Source organism: Mustelus asterias, chromosome 12, assembly GCF_964213995.1.
Source record: "Mustelus asterias chromosome 12, sMusAst1.hap1.1, whole genome shotgun sequence".
NCBI lineage: Eukaryota > Metazoa > Chordata > Chondrichthyes > Carcharhiniformes > Triakidae > Mustelus > Mustelus asterias.
In genome coordinates this window covers 109,871,494-109,892,906 of record NC_135812.1, presented here as the reverse complement: position 1 = coordinate 109,892,906, position 21,413 = coordinate 109,871,494, and the positions used below count along the sequence as shown (strand labels likewise).

At 44.8% G+C, this 21,413-nt stretch overlaps 1 protein-coding gene across 1 annotated transcript in view; it reads right to left on the bottom strand.

Annotated features, from left to right (window-relative positions):
- Positions 1 to 21,413, bottom strand: part of pctp (phosphatidylcholine transfer protein) — a 34,402-nt gene that overhangs the window by 3,657 nt on the left and 9,332 nt on the right. The window contains exons 2-5 of the mRNA XM_078225880.1: positions 19,496 to 19,613; positions 15,965 to 16,044; positions 10,107 to 10,272; positions 2,265 to 2,332 (exon numbers count right to left, since the gene is read on the bottom strand). Of these exons, the coding sequence (XP_078082006.1) occupies positions 2,265 to 2,332; positions 10,107 to 10,272; positions 15,965 to 16,044; positions 19,496 to 19,613 (432 nt within the window). The remainder of the gene's footprint in view (positions 1 to 2,264; positions 2,333 to 10,106; positions 10,273 to 15,964; positions 16,045 to 19,495; positions 19,614 to 21,413) is intronic.

The window sequence follows — 21,413 nt, the reverse complement described above, 5'->3', positions numbered from 1 at the left end:
ACAGATTTATCAGACATGACCTCCACTTGACGAAGCCGTGCTGACTCAGTCCTATTTTATCATGCACTTCCAAGTACTCTGCGATCTCATCTTTAATAATGGACTCTAAAATCTTGCCGGTATTACAACCGATTTTAGAGAAATAGTTCTGAAGGTCACATTGTTAAAAAAAAACCTTGGACAGGGTTTAAAGACTGTTCTCAACATGGTTCCAGGCTCCCAGACCAAAGTGTGCATTTCAATCATTTCTTTCTCTTAGCTCCTGAGGACACCAGGATGCATTTCTCAGACATATACATTTTGTTCCAACATAGTAAACACAAACTCATTGACTTGATAACTTTCCTTCCAAACACAACTGAAAAGCCACTGTAAGGTGCGAATAAGCTTGACCCTTGTGATCAGCACAGGTCACAATCATCGCAACTCCTCACATGCTGAAGCAGTCTGCACCCATGTGCAGAAAGACCTGGACAACATCTTGCCTTATCTGCAAAAAGGCATTTACAGGGCAGGGAAATGGCAAATCCACAGAGGAGCATCAGGAAAAAAAAGCTTCAACCCAGGGAGAGACAAAGAAAGGCATCTAAAAACAACTATCAGTCTGCTGTAAAGTAACACATTAGCTAAGAATACCCATGCTGCAGAAGTAAGGAACCTTCTCCCTGTAAACCTGATCCCACCCACCACGCTTACCTGTTAATGCCAGACGGTGCTTTTCAACAGTAGAAGCTATCACAGCTGCAGAGAAAACTCTGCAACCTCAAGACAAAGCAACTTGAACACATATCAGGCCTGCACCGAATATGGGCTAATCTTCATTTACATTTATAAGTACTGTATAGTTTTAATCTTAATTTGCAACTAATTTTTGTACGTTAGTAACTTTATCTCTTATTCAATAACTTCCAGAGCAATAGTGAAGTAAGCTAACCTTTGCATGCACACACACAAACACATGCACACCACCATTCCACGTGCAGCGTAGGGCAGAGTGTTGCATTGGCCATTATACAGTCCTTCAGTCTAGATCCACTTCTTCCCATGGAATGGGAAGACTAATATCAGATCATCTCCTTCCTCTGTAAGCACATGCTAAACATAGAATGGAAATGCAGAGCTGCAGAGATGGTTTGTATGATTTATAAACAGATCCATCTCTGGCAAAAGCGAGAGATATTGAGGGTCTCCCAGTCTGAGTGCTTATTTCACTCCTTCCTGAACAAAACATGTTAAACACAAACTGTCTCCGGATTTCTCTCTTTTTATTCATTTACAGGGTATTGGCGTTTCTGGCTAGGTCAGCATTTATTGTACATCCTAATTGCCCTGGAGAAGGTGGTGGTGAGCTGCTTCCTTAAACTGCTGCAGTCCATATCGTGTAGGTAAACTCACAATGCTGTTCGGGAGGGAGACCCAGGATTTTGGCCCAGCGAGTGTGAAGGAACAGCAATATATTTCCCCATCAAGATGGTGATTTAGAGGGGAACCTACAGGTGGTGGTGTTCCCAGGTACCTGCTGCTCTTGTCCTTTTAGATGATAGTGGTCATGGATTGCCAAGGTGCTGCCTCAGGAACTCTGGTGACTTGCTGCAGTGCATCTTGTAGATGGTACACACGGCTGCTACTTGTTCATTGATGGTGGGGTGAGTGGATGTTTGTGGAAGGGGTAGCGATTAAGTGGGCAACGAGGTCAAGTATGTTTTCCCCTCTTGTGGTTCCTTCACCACCTGACACATTTGTGAACGAAGAACAATTGATGGTTTTGGTTAGACTTCTAATTGCAGATTTTTGTTGAATTCAAATTCCACCATCTGCCATGGTGGGGTTCAAACCCAAGTCCCCAGAGATTACTAGTCGTGTGATGATATTACTATCCCATCACCATCCTCTCATGGAAGTACAGACTCTTCATCAATATCGCCAAGTCGCCCCCTCATCTGTCAGGTCTAACCCTGGATAGTGAATCCTAAGATATTGCAGGATTTGGGCAACAACAGCCAGGTCGGGCCCACATCAGTTGTGTCAGGATAGTAATCAGGAGACTGATCTTCAGCTTCTCTGACCTCCTCTCACTCTGCTGGTACCGAGCTATTTCAGTGAAAGAATGAACCTTGATTCTCTTTATCCATTTGACTGATGATTCCAAAACTCCAGCCACTACTTCTTGGCACAACTAGGAGTTGTAAATGTTCATTCTTTGTACAGTAACACACATTACCTCCCAGAAATAAAGCTACCACATCACCAAAATACTCACTTACCTTTGCTGCCCAGTTAACAAGGAAAGTTGGGATCATACCCCCAGGGTTATCGAAGTAATGCATAAACACTGAAAGAATAAAACGGCAGCTGTAAAACAGACTACACATCAATTCTCTGACAATCTAAATTTTTGGTAACTACAGTATTCCAAAATGTGAAAGGGGCTGACAGAATTTGACTGGGAAAGATGCCGAGTGAAGCCAAGGAATGTCTGTGATCATCTCCAAAGCTCTCCTTCCATCAGACTTTCAATTCTATCCTTGCTGTAAGATACTGACCAGCCTGGGATTATGGTCCCATAGGTGACACCTGTCCACTGCACCTCACCTGATAAAGGATCAAAACTGAGATTACTGCTCACTTGGCCTCTCACTGGGCCTTTTCCAACTAAACCATCAGACACCGTGCAATATTACACCTCTGTTTCCACCAAAGCATGATGTGGAGATGCCGGCGTTGGACTGGGGTAAACACAGTAAGAAGTTTAACAACACCAGGTTAAAGTCCAACAGGTTTATTTGGTAGCAAAAGCCACACAAGCTTTCGGAGCTGCAAGCCCCTTCTTCAGGTGAGTCACCTGAAGAAGGGGCTTGTAGCTCCGAAAGCTTGTGTGGTTTTTGCTACCAAATAAACCTGTTGGACTTTAACCTGGTGTTGTTAAACTTCTCCACCAAAGCAACCAGTTCCCACCAGTCCAGTATCCCAGTGTTACACCGTGACAACAGGCCCCGTATCCCAGTGTAGACCTCTGATATCTGTCCTATATCTATCACCCCTCAATTTAAAGCTATGTCCCCTCGTGCTAGCTATCACCATCTGAGGAAAAATGCTCTCACTATCCACCCTATCTAATCCTCTGATCATCTATGCCTCTATTAAGTCACCTCTTAACCTTCTTCTCTCTAACGAAAACAACCTCAAGCCCCTCAGCCTTTCCTCATAAGACCTTCCCACCATACCAGGTAACATCCTGGTAAATCTCCTCTGCACCCTTTCCAATGCATCCACATCCTTCCTATATTGCGGCGACCAGAACTGTACGCAATACTCCAAGTGCGGCCACACCAGAGTTTTGTACAGCTGCAACATGACCTCCTGGCTCCGAAACTCAATCCCTCTACCAATAAAAGCCAACACTCCGTATGCATTCTTAACAACCCTATCAACCTGGGTGCCAACTTTCAGGGATCTATGCACATGGACACCGAGATCTCTCTGTTCATCCACACTACCAAGTACCTTACCATTAGCCCAGTACTCTGTAATCCTGTCACTCCTTCCAAACCTCACACCTTTCCGCATTGAACTCCATTTGCCACCTCTCAGCCCAGCACTGCAGCTTATCTATGTCCCTCTGTAACCTGCAACAACCTTCCGCACTGTCCACAACTCCACCGATCCAGTGTTACACCGTGACAACCAAAAAACAGTACAACAGAGCAAGAGGCCCTTCGGCCCTCCAAGCCTGCGTTGATCATGATGATGTCCTATCCAGACCAACCGCTTATGTCCCTCTATTCCCCATCTGTTCATGTGTCTATCCAAATAAGTCTTAAATGTTACTAATGTGTCTGCCTCAACTACCTCACTCAGCAGTGCACTCCAGGCCCCCACCACTCTAAAAAAACTTCCCCCGCACATCTCCACTGAACCTTTCCCCCCCTTATCTTGAACTTGGTTTCAGATAAAGCTCGGCACAACATCGTGGGCCGAAGGGCCTGTTCTGTGCTGTACTGTTCTATGTTTGTGCCCCCTTATAATTGTCAATTCTGCCCTGGGAAAAAGCTTCCAACTGTTCACCCTATCCACACCCCTCATAATTTTATAAACTTCTATCAGGTCGCCCCCTCAGCCTCCGTCTTTTCAGGGAGAACAATCCCAGTTTATTCAATCTCTCCTCATAGCTAATACCCTCCATACCAGGCAACATCCTGGTAAACCTTCCCTGTATTCTCTCCAAAGCCTCCACATCCTGGTAGTGTGATGACCAGAATTGGACACAGCATTCCAAATGTGGCCGAAGCAACATTTTATACAACTGTAACATAATTTACCAACTTTTATACTCGATGCCCCGTCCGATGAAGGCGAGCGTGCCATATTTCAGTAAGGCGTTTGATAAGGTTCTCCACGGTGAGCTATAGAAGATACGGAGGCATGGGATTGAGGGTGATTTAGTGGTTTGGATCAGGAATTGGCTAGCTGTAAGAAGACAGAGGGTGGTGGTTGATGGGAAATGTTCATCCTGGAGTTCAGTTACTAGTGGTGTACCGCAAGGATCTGTTTTGGGGCCACTGCTGTTTGTCATTTTTATAAATGACCTGGATGAGGGCGTAGAAGGATGGGTTAGTACATTTGCGGATGACAATAAAGTCGGTGGAGTTGTGGACAGTGCGGAAGGTTGTTGCAGGTTACAGAGGGACATAGATAAGCTGCAGAGCTGGGCTGAGAGGTGGCAAATGGAGTTTAATGCGGAAAAGTGTGAGGTTTGGAAGGAGTAACAGGATTACAGAGTACTGGACTAATGGTAAGATACTTGGTAGTGTGGATGAAGAGAGAGATCTCGGTGTCCATGTGCATAGATCCCTGAAAGTTGGCACCCAGGTTGATAGGGTTGTTAAGAAGGCATACGGAGTGTTAGCTTTTATTGGTAGAGGGATTAAGTTTCGGAGCCATGAGGTCATGTTGCAGCTGTACAAAACTCTGGTGCGGCCGCACTTGGAGTATTGCGTACAGTTCTGGTCGCCGCATTATAGGAAGGATGTGGATGCATTGGAAAGGGTGCAGAGGAGGTTTACCAGGATGTTGCCTGGTATGGTGGGAAGGTCTTATGAGGAAAGGCTGAGGGACTTGAAGTTGTTTTCGTTAGGGAGAAGGTTAAGAGGTGACTTAATAGAGGCATACAAGATGATCAGAGGATTAGATAGAGTGGATAGTGAGAGCATTATTCCTCAGATGGTGATAGCTAGCACGAGGGGACATAGCTTTAAATTGAGGGGTGATAGATATAGGACAGATGTCAGAGGTAGGTTCTTCACTCAGAGTGGTAAGGGCGTGGAATGCCCTGCCTGCAGCAGTAGTGGACTCGCCAACATTAAGGGCATTTAAATTGTCATTGGATAAACATATGGATGATATTGGAATAGTGTAGGTTAGATGGGCTTTAGATTGGTTTCACTGGTCAGCGCAACATCGAGGGCCGAAGTGCCTGTACTGCGCTGGAATGTTCTATGTTCTATGCTTTCTTCACCACCTTTTCCACCTGTGCTGCCATTTCTAGGGATCTGTGGACCTGTACGCTGGGATCTCTGTGTATACGCTCCTGATTGTTCTGCCATTTATTTTATAGCTCCCACCCGAACTGGATCTACCAAAATGCATCACTTCACATTTGTCCGGATTAAATTCCATCTGCCATTTCTCTGCCCAATTTTCCAGCCTATATCCTGCTGTATTCTCTGACAATCTTCAGCACTACCCACAACTCCAGCAATCTTAGTATCATCCGCAAACTTGCTAATCAGACCAGCTACATTTTCTTCCAAGTCTTTTATACATATTACAAACAGCAGAGGTCCCATCACTGATCCTTGCGGAACACCATTAGTTACAGACCTCCATTCAGAAAAACACCCCTCCACTGCTACCCCGTCTTCTCTGGCCAAGCCAGTTCTGAATCCATCTAGCTAGTTCACCCCTGATCCCATGAGATTTAATCTTTTGTACCAGCCTGCCATGAATATAAAAGCAGGGATGTCTTGATGCACCTGTACAGGGCATTGGTGAGGCCGCAGCTGGAATACTGTGTGCAGTATTGGTCCCCTTATATGAGGAAGGATATATTGGCATTGGAGGGAGTGCAGAGAAGGTTCACCAGGTTGATACCGGAGATGAGGGGTTTGGATTATGAGGAGAGGCTGAGGAGATTGGGTTTGTACTCGTTGGAGTTTAGAAGGATGAGGGGGGATCTTATGGAGACTTATAAGATAATGCGGGGGCTGGATAGGGTGGAGGCGGAGAGATTCTTTCCACTTAGTAAGGAAGTTAAAACTAGAGGACACAGCCTCAAAATAAAGGGGGGTCGGTTTAAGACAGAGTTGAGGAGGAACTTCTTCTCCCAGAGGGTGGTGAATCTCTGGAATTCTCTGCCCACTGAGGTGGTGGAGGCTACCTCGCTGAATATGTTTAAAGCGCGGATGGATGGATTCCTGAGCGGTAAGGGAATTAAGGGTTATGGGGATCAGGCGGGTAAGTGGTACTGATCCACGTCAGATCAGCCATGATCTTATTGAATGGCGGGGCAGGCTCGAGGGGCTAGATGGCCTACTCCTGCTCCTATTTCTTATGTTCTTATGTTCTTATGAGGGACCTTGTCAAATACTTTACTAAAGTCCATGTAGACAACATCCACGGCCCTTCCCTCAATCATTTTTGTCACCTCCTCAAAAAACTCAATCAAATTAGTGAGACATGACCTTCCACGTACAAAATCATACTGTCAGTCACTAATAAGACCATTCAGTTCCCAATGTGTATAGATCCTATCTCTAAGAATATTCTCCAACAATTTCACTATCACTGATATCAAGCTCACTGGCCTATAATTACCCGGGTTATCCTTGCTACCCTTCTTAAATAATGGAACAACATTGGCTATCCTCCAATCCTCTTGGACTTCACTTGTGGCCAACGAGGAAACCAAGATTTCCGTTAGGGGCCCAGCAATTTCATCTAGTCTCCCTCAATAATTTGGAATAGATGCCATCTGGTCCTGGGGATTTATCTACCTTACTGCTTGTTAATACACCTAACACTTCCTCCCTCGTAATAATGACTTGTTCTAAAGAGTTTACATATCCCTCTGAGGCACCGCCAATCAACGTGTCCCACTCCTTTGTGAATACCAATGCAAAGTATTCATTAAGGATCTCACCCATTTCCTTTGGTTCGACACATAATTTCCCCTCTTTGTCCTTGAGTGGACCAACTCCTTCTCTAGCTACCTCTTGTTCTTAATATATGTATAAAATGCCTTGGGATTCTCCTTAATCCTGTCTGCCAAGGACATTTCGTTACCCTCCTAACTCCCTGTTTGAGCTCTTTTCTACTTTCCTTGTATTCTTCAAATGCTTCATCTGTTTTTAGTTGCCTGGACCTTACATATGCATCCTTTTTCTTTTTGATTAGTCTCGCAATTTCCCTGGTCATCCATGGTTCCTGAATCCTGCCTTTCCTTTTCACAGGCTGTCAGAGTGCCTGTCCTGCACTCTGATCAACGGCTCCTTAAAAGACTCTCACATGCCAGATGTGGATTTACCCTCAAACAGCCTCTCCCAAACAACAGCCTCCAAATCCTGCCTAATCCAGTTGTAGTTAGCCTTCCCCAATTTAGCATCTTAACTCGAGAACAACACTCGTCCTTTTCCACGAGTGTATGAAAGTTTACAGAATTGTGGTCACTGTTCGCCACATGTTCCCCCACTGCAACTATGACGACTTGGCCAGACTCATTCCTTAGTACTAGGTCCAGTATAGTCCCCTCTCTAGTCGGACTACCTACGTATTGTTCCAAAAAACATTCCTGGACACACTTAAATTCCTCACCATCCGGACCCTTCGCCCCAAGGGATTTCCAGTCAAAATGAGGAAAATTAAAGTCTCCCACTACAACAACCCTATTATTTCTACACCTGTCCAGAATCTGCTTACATATCCGTTCCTCAACTTCCCATGGGCTGTTGGGGAGGCCTGTAGTACACCCCCAACATAGCGACTGCCCCCTTCCCGTTTCTGAGTTCTACTCACAGTGTCTCATTATATGATTCCTCCAAGGTGTCCTCCCTCTGTACAGCTGTAATATGTTCCCTAACCAGTATTCTAACTCCCCCACCTAAGACCATAAGACCATAAGACATAGGAGCGGAAGTAAGGCCATTCGGCCCATCGAGTCCACTCCACCATTCAATCATGGTTGATTTCAACTCCATTTACCCGCTCTCTCCCCATAGCCCTTAATTCCTCGAGAAATCAAGAATTTATCAATTTCTGTCTTGAAGACGCTCAACGTCTCGGCCTCCACAGCCCTCTGTGGCAATGAATTCCACAGACCCACCACTCTCTGGCTGAAGAAATTTCTCCTCATCTCTGTTCTAAAGTGACTCCCTTTTATTCTAAGGCTGTGCCCCCGCGTCCTAGTCTCCCCTGTTAATGGAAACAACTTCCCTACGTCCATCCTATCTAAGCCGTTCATTATCTTGTAAGTTTCTATCAGATCTCCCCTCAACCTCCTAAACTCCAATGAATATAATCCCACGATCCTCAGACGTTCATCGTATGTCAGGCCTACCATTCCTGGGATCATCCGTGTGAATCTCCGCTGGACCCGCTCCAGTGCCAGTATGTCCTTCCTGAGGTGTGGGGCCCAAAATTGCTCACAGTACTCCAAATGGGGCCTAACCAGTGCTTTATAAAGCCTCAGAAGTACATCCCTGCTTTTGTATTCCAAGCCTCTTGAGATAAAGCCTCTTCTACCTTCCCCTCTGTCTCACCTAAAATACTTATATCCCGGAATATTTAGCTGCCAGTCCTGTCCCTCTTTTAACCAAGTCTCCGGTACCACAACCACATCCAAGTTCTGCGCATGAATCAAGGCTAAGTTCATCTGTCTTATTTGTTATACTCCTTGCATTGAAGCAGATGCACTCCAGACCTCAAGGCCCAAAGAGTTCGACCTCTCCCAGCCTGCTCTTCCTCTTAGCCAGCCTGGCCTTGGTCCCATACTCATCTCCAGTCTCTACACTTGCTGAATTATTGTTCTGATTCCCACCCCCCTGCCAGTCCCCACCAGTGCTGTATCCCAGTATTACACCATGTCAACCAGTTCTGTATCCAGCGTTGCACTGTGACAACCAGTCCCCACCAGTTTTAAAGTTTATTTATTAGTATCACAAGTAGGCTTACATTAACACTGTAATGAAGTTACTGTGAAAATCCCCTAGTCGCCACACTCCGGCACCTGTTCGGGTACACTGATGGAGAATTTAGCCTGGCCAATGCACCTAACCAGCACATCTTTCAGACTTTGGGAGGAAACAGGAGCACCCAAAGGAAACCCACGCAGACACGGGGAGAACATGCAGACTCCACACAGACAATGACCCAAGCTGGGAATCGAACCCAGGTCCCAGGCACTGTGAGGCAGCAGTGCTAACCACTGTACCACCATCCTGTCCAACCAATCACCAGTTCTGTATCCCAGTGTTACATCATGACAACCAGTCCTGTATCACAGTTTTACACCCTGACGACTAGTTTCCACCAGTCCTGTACCCAGATGTTAGATAGTCTTCCACTCTAATGATGACTAAGTCCAAAGATGTGTGGGTTAGGTGGATTGGCCATGCTAAATTGCCCCTCAGTGTCAGGGGGACTAGCTAGTGTAAATACATGGGATTATGAGGATAGGTCCTGGTGAGATTGTAGTCGGTGCAGACTCGATTGCAGAAGGAGGCCATTCAGTCTATGTAGGATTCTATGATTCGATGACTAGTTTTCACCAGTCCTGTATCCCAATGTTACACCTGTACCTACCAGCATTAACCTATTGGCTCAAATGCCTTTTTCGGTAAGGACGATAGAGTCCCTGTACTTTACCTGCACTCACCACATGTGCCAGTACTTATCTAGTGCTGCTACATCGCTCAAAATGCTCTCTCCATATACAAACTAACTTGGATGGCTAGAGTCACAACCTACAGTATTGATGTTAATTCCCATTTATCATTAAACATTGAAGAAATCTTTCAGGAGACAATACAGAGTTGAGTATCTGGTACTGGTACCTTTGGTGCCTTGTTTGCCATCACTTTCCAGTGCCAAGGTTTGGTGATAGTCTTCCACTCTAATGATACCGGATTTCTCTGGTAATCCCGGCACAGATTTTGCCACAATCACCCAAATCTTTCGTCCATCAACATCCAAGTCATGCCGCTCACGAATGTAAACATACTGGAGGGTGAGGTTAGGGAAAGAACAATTTGGTCACAAAATAAGGACACATTTTGTTCATTCAGACTGTGGGAGTCACTCGAGAGGTGCATTTATGAGGTAACTTCATTACTATGATATGATCAGGATAGTAGAAAACAAAATAGATGGACTTGACATAGAAACATAGAACTTAGGAGCAGGAGGAGGCCATTTGGCCCTTCGAGCCTGCTCCGCCATAATAGGGTGACCAGAACTGTACACAGTATTCCAAGTGTAGCCTTACTAATGTCTTGCATAACTTCAACAAGATGTCCCAACTCCTGTATTCAATGTTCTGTTAGAGTTTTAACAACACCAGGTTAAAGTCCAACAGGCATATTTGGTAGCAAATGCCATTAGCTTTCGGAGCACTGCTCCTTCGTCAGATGGAGTGGAAATCTGCTCTCAAACAGGGCACAGAGACACAAAATCAAGTTACAGAATACTGATTAGAATGTGAATCTCGACAGCCAACCAGGTCTTAAAGATACAGACAACGAGTGTGGAGGGAGCATTAAGCACAGGTTAAAGAGATGTGTATTGTCTCCAGACAGGACAGCCACCGAGATTCTGCAAGTCCAGGAGGCAAGCTGTGGGGGTTACTGATAATGTGACATAAACCCAACATCCCGGTTGAGGCCGTCCTCATGTGTGCGGAACTTGGCTATCAGTTTCTGCTCAGCGACTCTGCGCTGTCGTGTGTCATGAAGGCCGCCTTGGAGAACGCTTACCCGAAGATCAGAGGCTGAACGCCCATGACCGCTGAAGTGGTCCCCCACAGGAAGAGAACAGTCTTGCCTGGTGATTGTCGAGCGGTGTTCATTCATCCATTGTCGTAGCGTCTGCATGGTCTCCCCAATGTACCATGCCTCTGGACATCCTTTCCTGCAGCGTATCAGGTAGACAATGTTGGCCGAGTTGCAAGAGTAGGTACCGTGTACCTGGTAGATGGTGTTCTCACGCGAGATGATGGCATCCGTGTTCTGACCAATGAAACCACGCATGCTGAATGCCTTCTTCACCACTCTTGTCCAGAGACATTACTGAAGTACAGAAAATGCAGGATGGAGCTTAAGAAAGCAATGAGGAGAGCAAAAAGAGAATATGAGGAAGCTCTGGCTGGTAAAAAGAGAAAATTCCAAGATATTCTACAAGTATATCAATGGGAAGAGAATAACCAGGGTAAGAGTATGGCCCCAAGGAGGCAATCTATGGGTGGTGCGTTGAATGAATACTTCACATCCGTCTTCATCCTAAAGAATGAGAATGAAGGGATGGAACTCAGGGAGAGAGTCTGTGAGATACTTGAGCAAATTGACATAGGGAAGGACAAGGAATTAACAAGCTTAAAAGTGGACAAATCTCTAGGGCTGGATGAATTGTGCCCCAGGGTGCTGTGGGAGGCAAGGGAGCATATTGCAGGGGCTCTGACCCAAATTTTCAATTCCTCTGCCGGACGACTGGAAAACAGCTAATGTGGTACCACTATTTAAGAAGAGTTGTAGCAATAAGTCAGGGAACTACAGAGCAGTGAGTCCCATGTCAGTGGTAGGGAAACTATTGGGAGAAAATTCTGAAGGACAGCATCCATCTCCACTTGGAAATACAAGATTTGATCAGGGATACTCAGCATGGCTTCGTCAGAGGGAGGTCATGCCTAACGAATTTGATTGAATTTTTTGAGCAGGTGACCAGGTGTGTAGAGGAGGGGAGTGCAGTCGATGTAGTTTATATGGATTTCAGCAAAGTCTTTGACAAGGTCCCACATGGGAGACTTGTAAAGAAGGTAAATTCACATGGGATACAGGGTAATTTGATAAAGTAGATTCAAAATTGACTTAATTGTAGGCGACAGAGGGTGATGACAGAAGCTGCTTCAGTGACTGGAAGCCAGAGTCTGGTGGCATACCACAGGGATCTGTGTTGGGCCCAATATTGTTCGTCATTTATATAAATGACATAGATGACTATTTGGCGGTGAGGGGGTGGGGGAGGTGGTCAGTAAGTTTACAGATGACACAAAGATTGGCCAGGTGCTTAACAGTGAGTATCTTGGGCTATAGGAAGATATAGACGGAATGGTCAAATGGACAGATAAGTGGCAGATGGAATTTAACCCTGAAGTGTGAGGTGATGCACTTTGGAAGGAATAATTTGACAAGGAAATATTCAATGAATGGTAGGACACTAGGAAGTTCTGTGGAACAAAGGGACCTTGGCATGTTTGTCCACAGATCTCTGAAAGCGGAAGGGAATGTTAGTAGGGTGGTGAAAAAGGCATATGGGACACTCGCCTTTATCAAATCGAGGCATAAATTATAAAAGCAGGGAGGTCATGTTGCAGTTCTATAGAACTTTGGTGACGCCATGGCTGGAGCACTGTGTGCAGTTCTGGTCACCAGAATAGCAAGCATTGATTGCACTGGAGCAGGTGCAGAGGAGATTCACCAGGATGCTGCCTGGGTGGAACATTTAAGTTATGAAGAGGGGTTGGATAGGCTTGGGTTGTTTCATTGGAGCAGAGAAGACTGAGGGGTGATCTGATCGAGGTGTTCAAGACTATGAGGGGCATGGACAGGGTGGATAAGGAGTAGCTGTTCCCTTTAGTTGAAGGGTCAGTCACGAGGGAACACAAGTTGAAGGTGAGGGGCAGGAGGTTCAGGGGGGAATGAGGGGAAAAACGTTTTTACCCGGAGGGTGGTGATGGTCTGGAATGTGCTGCCTGGGAGGGTAGTAGAGGCGGGATGCCTCACATCCTTTAAAAAGTAGCTAAAAGCAAATTACTGCGGGTGCTGGAATCTGAAACCAAAAGAGAAAATGCTGGAAAATCTCAGCAGGTCTGGCAGCATCTGTCAGGAGAGAAAGGAGCTGACGTTCTGAGTCCAGATGATCCTTTGTCAAAGCTAAAAGGCATAAGAAGTGGTAGATATTTATACTGCAGGGTGAAGAATGAAAGAGGAGTCATAGCCACAGAAACCAGGGGAAAAGGTTGCTAATGGCTGTCTATTCCCCTGGTTTCTGTGGCTATGACTCATCTTTCATTCCTTCACCCTGCAGTATAAATATCTCCCACTTCTTATGCCTTTTAGCTTTGACAAAGGATCATCTGGACTCGAAACGTCAGTTCTTTTCTCTCCTGACAGATGCTGCCAGACCTGCTGAGATTTTCCAGCATTTTCTCTTTTGGTTCCTTTAAAAAGTACCTGGATGAGCACTTGGCACATCATAACATTCAAGGCTATGGGCCAAGTGCTGGTAAATGATTTAGGTGAGAAGGTTGGGTGTTTCTCATGTGCAGATGCAGGCTTGATGAGCCAAAGGGCATCTTTTGCACTTTGTGATTCTGTGAAGGTGGTAGTGAGCTGCCTTCTAGAACGGATGCAGTCCACGTGGTATCGATACACCCAGAGTACATTAGAGGAGGAGTTCCAAGAATTTTACTCAGCAAAGGTAAAGGAACGGGTGATATATTTCCACGTCAGGATGGTGTACAACATGCAGGGGAACTTGCCGGTTGTGGTGTTCCCGTGCCTTTGTCCCTCCAGGTGTTAGAGGATGCAGGTTTGGGCTGCGGAAGGAGTCTTGGTGAGCTGCTGTAGTGTATCCTGTCGATTGTGCATCAGTGATGAAGGGAGTGAATGTTTAAGTGGTGGATGGAGTGCCAATCAAGCAGGCAACTTGGATGGTGTCGAGCTTCTTGAGAGTTGTTGGAGCTGCACTCGTGCAGGCAAATGGAGAGTTTCCATCACATTCCTTACTTGTTGATGGTGGAAAGTTTTGAAGAATCAGGCAGAAAGAGTTACTCCCTGTAGAATTCCCAGCCTCTGACCTGCTCTGGTAGCTGCAGTATGTACATGGCTGGTCCTGTTTAGTTTCTGGTCAATGGTAACCCTCAGGATGTTAACAGTGGGGAATTCAACAATGCCAAATACTAGTGAATGTCAATGGGAGATGGTCATATTCTTCCTTGTTGGAGATGGTCGTTGCCCAGCATTTATCAGTCCAAGCCTTGGTATTGTCCAGGTCTTACTACATTTGGACACAGACTGCTTTAGTATCTGAGGAGTCACAAATGGTGCTGAACACAATCATCAGCAAACATTCCCAGTTCCAACCTTATGATGGAAGGTAATTGATGAAGCAGCTGAACATGGTTGGGCCTCGGAACTCCCGCAGCGATGACCTGGGACTGAGATAATTGACCTCCAAAAACCAGAAAATATTAAGTTGGGCTCCACCACATTGAAAACATTTCCCCAAATCCCCAATTCTCATCGACTCCAATTTTGCTAGGATCTCTCGATGTCACATTCTGCCTAAACGTCAGGGTTACATTGTTGGTAATCGTGAGAGAACAGGCTGGGGTAGAGTTTTGTTCACTCTGATTGAAGGCTGGTGCTCTGAGCAATGTGACTGGCATGGTAAGGAAAACCACAAACAAATAGGCAACGACCTCTCATGATATTGTGGCATCACTGTCCCATTCTGGAGCAGAGAAGACTGAGGAGCAATCTGATTGAGGTGTACAAGATTATAAGGGGCATGGACAGAATGGACGGGGAGCAACTTTCCCCTTAGTTCAAGGGTCAGTCATAAGGGGGCACAGGTTCAAGGGGAGGGGCAGGAGGTTTAGGGAGGATGTGAGGAAAACCTGTTTCACCCAGAGGGTGGTGACGATCTCGAATGCGTTGCCTGGGAGGGTGGTGGAGGTGGGTTGCCTCACATATTTTAAAAAATGTACCTGGATGAACACTTGGCACATCATAAAATTCAGGTTTATGGTCCAAGTGCTGGGAAATGGGATTAAGTGGGAGGGGAGATGTTTCTTGTGTGTCAGTGCAGACTCAACAGGCCAAAGGGCCTCTTCTGTATTGTATGATACTTCCACATTCCCACAATAGATTAATTTTGTACCATGTTGTGGAAAACACAGGCTCTGAGACTTCCAATTGTAGCAAGGCCAGAGTCCACAGGTCAGAAATCTGGAAGCAAGATAATGAGATGAGCAACAAGAAGAATGCTAATTAGAAGGCCCAAACATTTGTTTTGAGCACTTCAGTATCTCCACACTGACACCAAAGCAACTGCATCGACTATCGTTGAAAATGACCAGAAATTGAATTGTACAAAACAGAGAAAGACTATTTGGCCCATTGTACCGGTGTCAACTTTTCAAAAGATCAATACAATTAGCCCCACTCTCCTGGTCAGTTTCCACAGCTCAACAAGTCCTTTCTCAAGTAATCATCCAATTTCCTGCGGAGAATGCATTCCAGATCATAACCAAAACAAACATTTACTTTGCTTTTTCCGCAATGCACTTAAACTGATGGCTGAGAGATATCAATTACTTTACATCGCCTGAAGACTGATGCACATCAGTGCTCAGCAGTAAATCACAGTGCATTAATGCACAGGGATATAATGGATCCCAATACCTCAGTGCATTAGGCATTTATCACAGGAATTCAGAAGGGCACGGAGGTCACATTCAAACAGTGTTCAACGTTTCACTGGCAACAAACCACTTTCTCAAAACAACTGAGAAAACAATAACTCTCTTATTCCTAGGAAGTCTGAATTCCCCATGCAGTCCCCCCTCCACCCCACTGGGCTCCTCTGCACTGCAGTTCGAAGAGCAAACAGGACACTCCAACACTGGAAAGGATACATCGCGGTTGGCCAAAAGAAACGGGTATTTGACTTCCCAGTAAATCACTTTCTGCCCATCACAGTCCCGCTCGTAAAGCTCTGCAGAGTAAAAAGGAGACAATTTAATGTTAACCAGTGATAGATCAGTTCCCCGAGCTACATCAGTATGTAGTTCCTTCATTGTGATGTGCCTCTATCCATTAAACTTTACCCTCCACCTCCTACACCTACTGCCAATTCTCCAGAAAGGGATCACATTCCAGGCTATGGGAGCACAGGCCCCAGCTGCCCTCCCAGAGCATAATACACAGCAGACCACTCGACAAGAGCTATTACAGGGCAGTCCCATTCCGCCCTCACAAAACATCTATACTGAACAACAAATGTTGACTGATTTTTCCCCTCCTGAACTTGACTGATTCATGACACAAACTAATCCCAGTACCCTACCCCCTGAATTTAGTTACCGCACTGTAGGATGGAACCTTGGAGCTCCCTGGCCTGAAGAGGAACAGGCTACAACTTAATATCCAACTCTTTTCCTAACATTCCCAATATAACAGCAGCTCTGCAATATACTGTATTAAAAGTAGATAATTTCAAATCAACAAGGTGATACTATCAGGAAAAACAAAAGAAAGCAGTGAGAAAGCATTCTCCTTCTAAAATACATTGACAAAGCCATCCCAATCCCTTTAAAATGAAGATCACACCTAGTCAGTGAAGGACAACAATATTCGGATCAAAATGATTAGACTGTCAGTCAACCATTCCCAAGGCAGATAAAGCACAGATTAGATATACAGTAACAAAGATTCTTCTACTCTTTCAGAGGGAGATAGAAACAAGAGGAGGTCACATCACTCCTTCAGCCTGTTCTGCCTTCAAATAGGTCATGGTTGATTTGATTTGTTTCAATCATATACTTTAATCCTAAACGTAAAAGAACACCCCCATTGCATAATGGAGTGCCCTTTAGCAACTAACTTAGTGAGACATTAGGAGCAGTTTTGACCTTGAGCCTTTAGGAAGTGATCAGAGTACGCACTGACTTCAAACTTTTAAAACCAAACAGTTAAAGTTGGATTCAAACCTATCGGAAATGAATGTGCTGATTTAACCTTAGCAAATTTTACTGATGTTCTTTAAAATGCTGTAGGGTTTTTATGTCCAACAGGTTTATTTGGTAGCAAATACCATAAGCTTTCGGAGCAATGCTCCTTCGTCAGAGCATTGCTCCGAAAGCTTATGGTATTTGCTACCAAATAAACCTGTTGGACTTTAACCTGGTGTTGTGAGACTTCTTACTGGGTTTTTAAATGGCAGATGTAGAGATGTTCGCAATTGTGGGGAATGCAAACTAGTGGCTCTTATATTTATAGCCCCTATGAAGTCCAATAGGATATTCCAGAGAGTGTGAGAATGTGAAACTCTACCACAGGAGTAGTTGAGGTGATTGGCATAGATACATTAAGGAGAAGCTGGATAAACACAAAGGAGAAGTATTGACTGATAGATAAAGTAAAGGAGGAGTCTCATGTGGAATATTAACATGAGCACTGATCTGTTGGGTAATGGCTTGGTTCCTGTGCTGTACATTCAATGTAAAAACATTGTTTAGCAAGTTTGCACATTATACATGACCCATCTACATAAAACTACACAAAATATCTCAGCTACTCTAGTGACAAGCAGACAAAAGGCTAGGCAGACGTGAACAGTACCTGAAGGAGGTGTTCCGAATGAGAGCACACTGTAAACAGCCCACACAAAGAAATTAAACATGGAAAACAAATACAGAAACTGTACAGTAAGCAGTTTTTTTCTGATCCAAGAAATACTGTTATAATAATATAGTTTGTTTTTAGAATCCTCAGATGTAACATTTGATCATGGAATGGGAGTGTTGCTAAGAAGGTCTTGTCCCTGTGTTATTTGATGTAGAGATGTCTCAATAAGCTGCCTATAACTGCAGCAGCATGTGTGACTGTATACACACGAACAAATGGATTCACAGCCATACTCCGCCAGATTGTTTCAGCAATATTTCTGATTCTAACCAAATTCACTTCAAAAGGCCAGGTGAGTGGAGAGCTAAGATGAAGGCTGATAATGCAACAACTTTACTCCAGAAACCACTTCTCCCCGTACAACAAGCCAAGCAGTCAGGCTAACAAAGACCAGAATATCCCAAAAAAAAGTTAGCAGGCAGATGATATCAGATCTGTCTGACACAGAATGCACAGGGTGGAACTTCCCAGCAGCTTCCTGGGCTGGTTGTTTTAAAACACAAATAGACCATCATGTAAAAAAAGACATGTTACCACCCACCACCTCACCACACACCAGAGGAGTCTTTAACATCACACAGAGCAAGTGGAAAGAAAACGATTGTATAAAGACTACCTGACCTGTAGTTCAGCAAAGCTCACAGATGTAGGGCAGCTGTTTAAACAAAGAATTACATCAAAACATCTCAGTCGGGAATATCCTCGGAGCTACTCCCACTTTGTCGCATTTCCAACAAACTTACAGTTGGGAAGTGATACCAGCTCCAAGAAAATTGCCTGCCTTTGAAAATACAGAGCGATACACACAGTAATTAATAACTGACAAACTGAATAACCATTTACCATTTCAGTAATTAAGGTCAGCGATTTTACAACGACCAGTGACATAATCTACTTTGCTTCACATCGAACTGCAGGGAAAGAAATGGATCAGGTGACCACAAACTTGGTCAAAGAGGTAGATTTTCAGGAACATCTTAGAATAGGAAAGAGAGGTCAAGGAGCCATGGTTTAGAGAGGAAATTCCAGAGTTTGGAGCATTGGTAGCAGAAGACACATAGGTGATATAGTTGGGTGACGGTTTCACCAGATAAACTGAAGTGAGGGCAGAATCCGCAATATTATGGAAGCGGAAATGGTCGTGGATGTGGAAAGTGTCAGGATATGTTTCACCAGCCCATCACCAGGCCTTTTATTCCCTGCACGCACTCTCCCACCCAATCCCCCCCGCCCCCCAATCCCTGTGTCCACTGCCCAATTCCCCCCCTCCCGTGTTGACTCCCCAATCCCTCACCTCCCTGCATCCACTGCCCAAACCCCACCACCCTGCACCGTCTCCTTCCCCCCAGCCCCCCACCGTAAACTAATTTGAAAGATTCTGCTTGTTCAGCTCTCATCATTAACTTTCTTGAAGGTGGTGACTTCTCTCTTGGGTATCGATCCACAGACACTAGCAGCTGTTTTACTTGATCACATCCAAAATGAGAAGATTGTTGATCCAGTTCTCACTTTATTTCCATATATTCCAGCAGAGGTTAGTGGAAACCGATCAGGAGCAGGAACATTGCTTTAGTTACTCCCTTTCACGGTCCAGAAACATGCAGGTGAAGAAAGGTAGAAGTTTGCAGGTAGGTTCAGTATCAGAGGAGGTAGCGAATGTTTTGAAGAGGATCTGTCAAGTCTCTGGACTTTTGTACTTCACAGCAACCGTTTCACATGAACAAATAAAACAAGCTGTTATCAATAAAGAGTGAACCAACCTTTCACGTAACTATCCCATTGCTTCCTATACTCCAGATCCATGTACATGTCCACATAGAGCTCTGGACTATACTCAGGAAATGTTCCATAGATCTTATATTCATAAAGGCACGATTCCTGAAAAATACAAAGTCAGAGTTGGAAAGGGTTGTGCAGTCCTCACTGGAATAGAAACCAGCTCTGCTGAACCCTCACTACACCAATTTTGGATGAGATCTGGATACATCATAGACAACAACAGTCAACAAGATGAAAGAGCTTTTCATTAACAGTGAGTAAACCAGCCCTTTATTTCCTGGAGTTTAGAAGAATGGGTCATGATTGAATTGAAACCTATAAAATTCTTAAGGGGCTTAACAAGATAGATAGTGAGAAACTGTCTTTCCTGGCTGGAGAATCCAAAACACAGAATCACTGTCTCAGAGTAAAAGATTAGCCATTTAGGACTGAAATGAGGAGAAATATCTTCACTCAAAATGGTGAATCTTTGGAATTTTCTGTCCCAGACGGCCAAAAATGCCCCATCATTGAGTCTGTTCAAGACAGAGATCGGTAGATTTTTTGGAGCCAAGTGACTTAAAGAGTTATGGGTATATTTCAGAAAGCCAATTGATACAGTATATAACTGTAGCCAATGCTTCCTCATTACCCCAGCCACTAGTTTCAGTCTATGTCTATTTACAGAGGCTCCTGAATCACCAGTTAATGCCGACCTCCTGCATAAATGTAATTAAATAGGTTTATTTGGCATCGAGTTTTCAGAGCGCTGCTTCTTCATCAAGTGAGACTCACCTGATGAAGGTGCAGCGCTTCAGAAGTTCGTGATATCAAATAAACCTGTTGGACTTTAACCTGGTGTTGTGAGACTTCTCAAATGCAAGTAACAATGAGGATAGTGGAGGAGGGTGGAGCTCATGGAGCTCAGCCATGATCTCCGATGACCAAATGGATTACTGAAGCTTCTCATGTTTCTTATATATTTCCCCGTCTCACTGGACACCAAACGAACTGTCCAACCCACAATGACAAATCCGAGCAAAATCAACTCATTAGTGATATCTGGTATCCATGACCTTGCTGTTAAACATCCCGGTAGCTTATCCCTGGCAGAACCTGCCAGCTCGTCTGTAGACAAAGTGACTATTCAGTGATCTTTGCATTTGCCGCGATCTGATCCAAAATGGTTAAACAATTGTATATTTAATTTGATTTATTGTCACATGTATTAGCATACAGTAAAAAGTATTGTTCCTTGCGCGCTATACAGATAAAGCATTCATAAGAACATAAGAACATAAGAAATAGGAGCAGGAGTAGGCCATCTAGCCCCTCGAGCCTGCCCCGCCATTCAATAAGATCATGGCTGATCTGACGTGGATCAGTACCACTTACCCGCCTGATCCCCATAACCCTTAATTCCCTTACCGATCAGGAATCCATCCATCCGCGCTTTAAACATATTCAGCGAGGTAGCCTCCACCACCTCAGTGGGCAGAGAATTCCAGAGATTCACCACCCTCTGGGAGAAGAAGTTCCTCCTCAACTCTGTCTTAAACCGACCCCCCTTTATTTTGAGGCTGTGTCCTCTAGTTTTAACTTCCTTACTAAGTGGAAAGAATCTCTCCGCCTCCACCCTATCCAGCCCCCGCATTATCTTATAAGTCTCCATAAGATCCCCCCTCATCCTTCTAAACTCCAACGAGTACAAACCCAATCTCCTCAGCCTCTCCTCATAATCCAAACCCCTCATCTCCGGTATCAACCTGGTGAACCTTCTCTGCACTCCCTCCAATGCCAATATATCCTTCCTCATATAAGGGGACCAATACTGCACACAGTATTCCAGCTGCGGCCTCACCAATGCCCTGTACAGGTGCATCAAGACATCCCTGCTTTTATATTCTATCCCCTTCGCAA